At 55.9% G+C, this 7,669-nt stretch overlaps 2 protein-coding genes across 2 annotated transcripts in view; one reads left to right on the top strand and one right to left on the bottom strand.

Annotated features, from left to right (window-relative positions):
- Positions 1-3,824, top strand: part of CHGG_05868 (uncharacterized protein) — a gene marked incomplete at both ends in the record, with an annotated part of 4,792 nt that extends 968 nt beyond the window's left edge. Inside the window, 3 exons of the mRNA XM_001221962.1 lie at positions 96-931; positions 1,328-1,950; positions 2,503-3,824. Of these exons, the coding sequence (XP_001221963.1) occupies positions 96-931; positions 1,328-1,950; positions 2,503-3,824 (2,781 nt within the window). The remainder of the gene's footprint in view (positions 1-95; positions 932-1,327; positions 1,951-2,502) is intronic.
- A 400-nt stretch (positions 3,825-4,224) lies between these two features.
- Positions 4,225-6,482, bottom strand: CHGG_05867 (uncharacterized protein; the record flags this gene model as incomplete). The annotated part of the gene is made up of 3 exons (XM_001221961.1): positions 4,225-5,174; positions 5,604-5,813; positions 6,011-6,482. The coding sequence occupies 3 exons, from the start codon at positions 6,480-6,482 to the stop codon at positions 4,225-4,227; spliced, it is 1,632 nt and encodes a 543-aa protein (XP_001221962.1).
- Positions 6,483-7,669: the final 1,187 nt, after the last annotated feature.

Below are 7,669 nucleotides of genomic sequence, written 5' to 3'. Positions count from 1 at the left end.
CCCTATATTCTCCCACGGGGGCCTTGGCAAGCGAATGATCAAGGGACAGTAATAATCCCTCTTTGAAGACATTCTGACCTGCATTGCTTCAACAGAAACTCGATAGTGTGCAGCAGACCACAGCTGCAGCGAAACTGGCCACTGATTCCATCCAGGCCGACCTTCGTACCGAGAAGATCGAGCGCTGGCTTCGACCCTCTGATCCGTCTACAAACGCCAACCACGCGAGGGAGCTCCGCCATGAGGGGACAGGTGCGTGGCTCTTGGAAAGTCCGGTCTTCCAAGAGTGGCACTCGGGGTCGCGTCGATATTTATGGCTGCATGGGCTCGCGGGATGTGGAAAGACGGTTCTCAGTGCGACTGTGCTGGATCATCTCGCAAAGGGAAACGACCGTCGTATCCTCAGCTTCTTCTTTGACTTTAGCGACACGGCAAAGCAGACCGTGGATGCCATGCTGCGGTCACTTGCTTTCCAACTCTACCGAGGCAGGGCTGGTTCTGCAGGTGTTCTTGACGCCTCATTCCAAGCACACCAGGATGGCCGTGACCAACTTGCAACGAAGACGCTCTCAGATGTTCTATTCAAGATGCTCGCAGTCCAGAAGAAAGTCTCTATCGTTCTGGATGCCTTAGACGAGTCGAGAACGAGGGCCGACCTACTCCTCTGGATTAAGGACGTAGTGTCCAGGCCAGAGCTGGGCCACGTCCAGCTGATCTGTACCGGTCGGCCTGAAGCCGAGTTCCTGCGCGACATCCCCTCGTTGATAGGCGAGGGAAACAGCTTAGAACTCAACAAGCAGGCTGTCAACGCCGACATCCGATCATACGTCGCAGCACAGCTTTCGCAACGACGCGAATTTCGGGACAAGCCCTTGTCGCAGGATCTCCTCGAGCTGATCCAGAGTAAGGTTGGAGACGGGGCCGGCGGGATGTGAGATATCACTGCTTCGATCGATATACTGATAGTTTGCTGGCACGGTGCTTAGGTTCAGGTGAGCGTTCTGTCAATTGGATAGCCTAGCTCGATGTCGTCATGAAGCAGCTATTGAGGAGGCTCTCGCATCTTTGCCGCGGACCCTGGAAGACACGTACCGACGCATGATTGAATGCATACCGATGGAGCTTAAAAACGACGCGATGCGGCTCCTGCAGTTTCTAGTGCATTCGACGCGATGCGGCTCCTGCAGTTTCTAGTGCATTCGACGCGACCTCTCAAGCTGGCCGAGACTAAAGAAGTAATAGCAACGCAGATCGAAAACGAGCCGCGAGGGTTTGACGTCAAGCGTCGACTGTTTTGCGATACTGATGTTTTGGACTACTGTCCTAGCTTAGTGACAGTCGTTCACGCCGCCGGCAAGGAGCTACATCTTGTCCACTTTTCTGTCAAAGAGTACCTTCTCAGAGACGAGCGGTTCAACATTACGATTGCTAGCATTCCCATTGCGAGGACGTGCTTGACTTATCTTACGGACATAAACGGTAACCACGAAGAGATTAAGCGGGATTTTCCAATGGCAAGATTTGCGGCGGAAGTCTGGACATACTATGCCACGTTCGCTCAGGCTTCGGAAAATATGGTTCAAACAACTGTTAGGTTCCTAGAAGAGGAAGTGACGTTTCAGCGGTGGGCTCGTTTGTATCAGTCTGATAGGGCCTGGGACGATGACCCAGGTCCTCCACTAGGTTCCAGGCTCTATTATGCTTGCTTCGCTGGGCTCGTGACACCTGCACAAATTCTTATCAGCAAAGGAGCGGACGTCAACGGGCAGGGCGGCTTCTACGGCAACGCTCTCCAAGCCGCCTCATCGAGAGGCGAGCAAGAGATTGCCAAACTGCTCTTGGACAAGGGAGCAAACGTCAACGCGCACGGCGGCTTCTACGGCAACGCTCTCCAAGCTGCCTCATCGGAAGGCCATCAAGAGATTGTCAAACTGTTTGAAAAAAGGGGCGGTATGACACCGTCTTTGAAGCGCTCCATCTCTAGAATTCCAGGCAACCTGAAAAAAAAAACTTCGTCCTATGATCCCTGAACCAGTCGATCAAATGGCCAATCGAGAGTAGAAGCTCGTTGCGATGCGTCTTGGGTTCTGGTCCTAGATTTTCGATCACCCAGGTGGAAATGGGGAAGTCTGTAGGATAGCCGCCATCTCCTGTTGATACCTCTTGTGCAAGAAGCCTTCGTCCCAAGAAGGGAATCAGTTTGTACGCGGGCTAAACCGGGACCTTCAGTATGAGCAGCTTCCACTGGCCGTGTTCGTAGGAAATACAAAGCTGAGGTCAATAGGAGTAGGCTCTTATTGAGCTTAAAGTTGCTGTAGATAGCGAGCTTGGTCTCAGCTAACTATCGCATTTCAGCCACACATGACACTCCAGGTGGGGAACGACGGCGGCGTTGGGGCGAACGTCGAGAGCATCGATCTTCAGGAGCATTACAAAGCCTTCCTGGATGTCCTATCCGCGGTCCGACGTAGCGAAATCAAGGATATGAAGAGGCGAGGGCAGTTGACCCAAGCCAGGACGACAACAATGCTGCCCAGCGTGGTCGCCATTTCTATACCATGCTGCAGGATCTCCGAGATTCCCCTTTCCGCGGCATGGGACTGCCCAGTCGGGAGGAGATTGACGCGGTATTGAAGGTCCAGAAGAAAGAGGACAGCAGCGTGGCGGCGAAGATCCAAGGCAAGCAAACGAATCCGTCTTCTGCGCATTCTGGCGAGCCCCACGGGAGCCCACCGTGGGCCGTTCGCGGAGGCGAAGGATCAGCAGATGGGGCCGGTCCGGGCGGACAGATGCGGCTGGAACTCGGCCGTTATGCAACACACGTCGATGCGGCCTTGGGCCTCACAAGGCACTGGACTCTGAACAAGCTCCAGTCGATGGCAGTCTTACTACCAGCGGCGTCCCTCGACGAGCGCGGCACGCGGCTGCAAGAAGAGGGGGGTCGGCAGCACTTCCAGTACGTCGGCGGTGAAGGCGGCACACGCAAGTCCGTTGTCATCCACGCCATCAAGGACATGTTCCGGCTGAAAAGTGGCCTCCACACGCTGCTCCTAACGAGCGCCAGCGGCAACGCGGCGGCGCTGATCGGCGGGGTGACGCTGCACTCGGCGACGAACATTGGATTCGAGGGCAAGAACGAGGTGGCAAGGAACGTTTCGGAAGAAGAGAAGCTGCGTTGGAAAAATATGGTCATGTTGATCGTCGACGAGATCAGCCGGGTGGGCGGACTCACGCTCGCGGCGCTAGGCAGCCGTCTGCGGCAGTACAGGGATGATCAGCATCGACCGTTTGGCGGGATGATCGGGATCCCAATGGTCATGTTCTCTGGTGACCTCTTCCAGTTCGACCCCGCCCTGCAGACCAGCCTCCTCTTGCCAACACCTAGGGACCGCGGCGGACAGAGACCAGAGAGCACTGCAAGGCACCTAGCTGCGCATAAGCTGTTCCTCCAGTTCACGGCCGTCGTCATCCTCCGCGAGCAGGTCCGCGCGGCCGGCTGTCCAAGGCTGCGGGGCTTCCTCCGGCGCCTGCGCAATGGCGAGCAGACCGAGCTGGACTTTCAGCGGCTATGCCACCGCCTCTATACACCGTCGTGCAAGTCCTCCTTCGTAGATGGCCTCAGAGCCATCACGCCCCTGAACCAAGACCGGTGGGACCTCAACATGGCAGCCGTCGTCCAGTGGGCTCGTGCCCACGGCAAGCACATCTCAGTCTTTGCGGCCAAGCATGACACTGAGTCGGGGAAACGATTGAGTACGCAAGAGCTATGCCACGTGCTCCGCCACGGAGACGACTCGCAACTGCCGACCCTAATTAGGTACTAATCCACCGCGTAGGAACGTATCTCAAATGCGAAAGTTCAGAAAACAACACCGTTTACTTCTTTACCAGGTGGCAGACACACTGAAAGGGGTATCGATGGAGGAGTTGGAGACTATCTAACCGTTCACGCTACCGCCGTGGGAGGAACGTATACTAACTATGTATTACAGACGACTTGACAGCGGTACAGCGGAATGCTAACCACGATGTACGTATCGCCGTAAGTAACTCGGCGTAGAAAGGTGCACCAGGCTTGGCTTTCATGTCTGGTCAAGCATCACCAGGGGCTAGCGCCGCCTCCTCTGCCCGCCTGACCATCTCTGAATTCTTCGCCCGATGTGCCCGCATGGCCATTTGCCAATTATTCGCCCTCACATGTAAACCACTGCGGCGCGATTGGAGTCACTCAAGCAGTTCCGAGTCTAGGACGGAGCCCCGATCCATCCAGCGGTCGGAAAGGTTTAAATCAAGGGATGCCCAATCCTGAAAACCTTTAAAGCCTAGCTCAAAGCGTAGCTCCCATCTTCTTCTCTGCACATAATACCCTGGGGGGTCCCATGTTTCCTCCACATGCGTCCAGCGTCTGTGCAGCTTTGCTTCAAAATCCCAAAATTCACGCCGGTTGACTTCACGCCGGTTGACTTCACAACGGTCCACGTATTTTTGGGACTCTATACGGTCGGGGCGATAACGATAGTCAAGGACCCTCTCGATCACGCACAAGTCTTTGACGCTTGTATGAATATGAACATAAACACGCTTGGTCTTTGTCGGAATCATCACGGAGCCCTTGTACCTACGGCTAACCCTATACGTGGCCATCGTACCGTTGCTGGGGCTGCAATCTAGCTCGGCACACTCGGTATGGGATCCAATCCGCTTCTCGATCGCGGCGACGTCCGCCAGGTCCCACACTGGTACATCCCCCATGTTGTTGTCAGGGTCCTCCAGTATCGGATAAAAAAGTTCCAGGGCGGACCGGATCGCCTCCTCCCGACCGTTCACGACCACAAGGAGCAGCTTCCGAAGCGAAATCGGTAGTACAATACCGGGGTCGTCCGTGACAGCGAGCAAGGCGTTGAGTTGTGGCTCTGTGATTTCGTGAATAAGCCTCCGGACCTTATACTCCAGCAGCCCTACGGCCCCTAACCGCCAGAGAAAATTCAGTCCCTGCAGCGTGTGGACGTGGTCGTCTTTGCTGTGGGCATATATAGCCTGCTCCGGCCACTCGATCTCGTGCACCCATAACAAATGCGTTCCATCATACTTTTCGGCCGCCGGTGTCTTATCCGGATACAAATCGCCATTAATCATTGCATCGCCAATATCGCCAGTCTCGAAAGCAGCACAATCTTTTGCGGCGCGAGTTGCAAAGGGTTAGGGTGAGTAAAATATTGGAGGGGAAGGCCACGATGATGATGATGATGCGGACAAGAGGGGCGCTTTCACATGCAAATCCACTGCCTGCACAACCTGGAACCCCTGCGTCATTCCCCGCGGGGACGTCACAACCCCCAGCATGCCCAGCCCGCCAATCCTTCTCCCTGTTACAGGGTTTGAGCCGACAAGTGCCGTCTCCACGGCTTCCACAAGTCTTAGCCGAACCTCTCCCGTCTCGACGCCGCTCCAGTTCCTAACAACAATCTCATTTCCAATATCCCTTCTCCAGGTCTCTCGGCCCTCTCCGATCCTTGATGCATACCTCGATGCGGTAGAATCCTCTGTCCGACCTCCTTTGCACGCAGTGCACCCATCGAGCGAAGCGTCGCGCGCCCACTCACCCAATCCCGCCTGCCCGCCCGCGTCGCCGAATTGCCGAGGCACCATGTCGGCCGCCGCCCTGGAGAGCCTCAAGGTGCGATTTGGCCAAAGGCTATCGAGAAACACATTCTGACCGCGCGCAAAACCCAGGCTATCGCCGAGCGTATCGTCCTCGACCCGAAATACCACTCCCTGCTCGCCGTCGTCAAAGGCGCGCGTAATGGCACCGTCTACGGTACCAAAGTGCGGTTTCCGCATGCGCTCGTGTATGGAGAAGCCACCACACGATACCCGACCCCATGTGCGACGCAGATGCTGACGCGAGAGAATACAGGATGATGATGCTCTTCCGCTCCGGGACGTATGTCAGCCCCTACTCTGCCTGCCCTGCCCTGCTCAACCCTCCTCACCGAACCGCAAAACTGACCTCCCCCGTCTCGTCCAGCCTCCGCGAAAAAGCACAGCTCATCTTCCGCGCGACAAGCATGCACGCCTGCAACCTGGCCCGGTTCGCCACCATCTACAAACTCGCCTGCCTGTTCCTCAAGCACTACGTCGCGACACCAGGCAAAGAAGGCAAGCACCCCACCCACAATCCCCTCCCAAACCCCAAAACTAACATCCTCTCCCCCCATCCAGGCCCCTACGACAGCTTCTTCGCCGGCCTCCTCGGCGGGTACGTCGTCTTCGGGGGCCGGTCGCCGCGCTCGGGCAAAGTCCCCAGCGTCAACCAGCAGATCGTCATCTACGTCTTCGCGCGCGTGGTGCTGGCGCTGGCGCGGCTGGCCGTGAAGCCCGGCGTCGGGCTGCCCGTGGTGTCGGCGCCCGAGACGAGCGCGGCCATCTCCGCCGCGGCCTGGCCGCTGTTTGCGAGCGCGTCGTGGGCGCTGGTCATGCATCTTTTTAGGTGGCATCCCATGGAGCTGCAGGGCAGTTTGAGGAGTAGTATGACGTATATTTATAGTGATTCTGAGAGGTGGGAGGGGTTGAGGACGTTGTTGTGGCATAATGTGTGAGGGGTGGAGCGGTTGGGGGGAGTGGGGGGAGTGGGGGGATGGTTGTTGGGGGGGGATGCGTGGTTGGAAACATTTGCTGGCGTTTGGGGGGGACGGTTAGATCTCGTTTTTTTCTTCTTTGTTTTTTTCTTAAGCGTTTGGTTTTGTTGTTGCCCTGGATCGGCGAGTGGGTGACTCTCGGGCGCATGTATATATATATACTTTACATAAAGGCATGGGTCGTTGCACTAGACTGGCACGGGGTGGTTGGGCATGGTGAGCGTCACGGGTTGGGAAGGCCTAAAGTCGTCACGAACAGGGTTACTCAACCCCAAGTCGCGGGTTATGGATAACGGTAGAACATAAACCACACTGTTTTGGTGAACCGGGTCGCGTGTGAGTTGGCCCAATGGGCGCACCGTGTCACTCGTGTAATAAAAGCAAAGTTTGGGCAGCCATTTCTGACGAGGACCACCGCCTAACTGGGTAGCTCAGCGGTTAGGCGGTGGCCCTCGGCCTACGGGTCAGCTAGTTCACCATCCTCAAAATCCCGGCCGTAAGGGGAGGTTATAGGTTCGAATCATGATGCTACCGTGGGTTCCTCTGGGAGGTATCGGGGCGCCGATAGAGTCCTCCACTTCAGAAATAATCTCGCAGCTTGCATCGGCCCGACGGGCATCACCGGGCTGCAACTGGGCACATGGAGTAAACCCCCCAAGGGGTTTCGTAGCCGGCTAGCTCCCTTCGGGGGGCTAGCCGGTGAGCTTTTGCTTTTTGGAGAGACTAAAATCAAATGACTTTTTGGAGTTCCCCCCTCTTAGCTAAATACCTATCTAAGCGTTCTTGATGGAGTTGTTTATACATGTAGGTACCTAAGGTACCTACTCTCCTTAGCTTGATACTTTCTACCTAGAGGGACTTAACTTGCTTTATAGATACAATGTTACCTACGTTCATTGTCTTCTTTCCTGAGATCTTCCTCTTCTATACTCGAAAGCTCAACACAATGAAAGTCCACTTGTGCCGTGGCCCCCAAATTTCCTCAGCCTAGGTCTTGGTCGCCCGTGTCAGCCTGCATGATGTGCATCCCC

The sequence above is a fragment of the Chaetomium globosum genome, genomic scaffold, assembly GCF_000143365.1.
Source record: "Chaetomium globosum CBS 148.51 scaffold_3 genomic scaffold, whole genome shotgun sequence".
Lineage (NCBI taxonomy): Eukaryota > Fungi > Ascomycota > Sordariomycetes > Sordariales > Chaetomiaceae > Chaetomium > Chaetomium globosum.
Note: the sequence above shows the minus strand (reverse complement) of the source record. Positions and strands in the feature narration are given on the sequence as shown.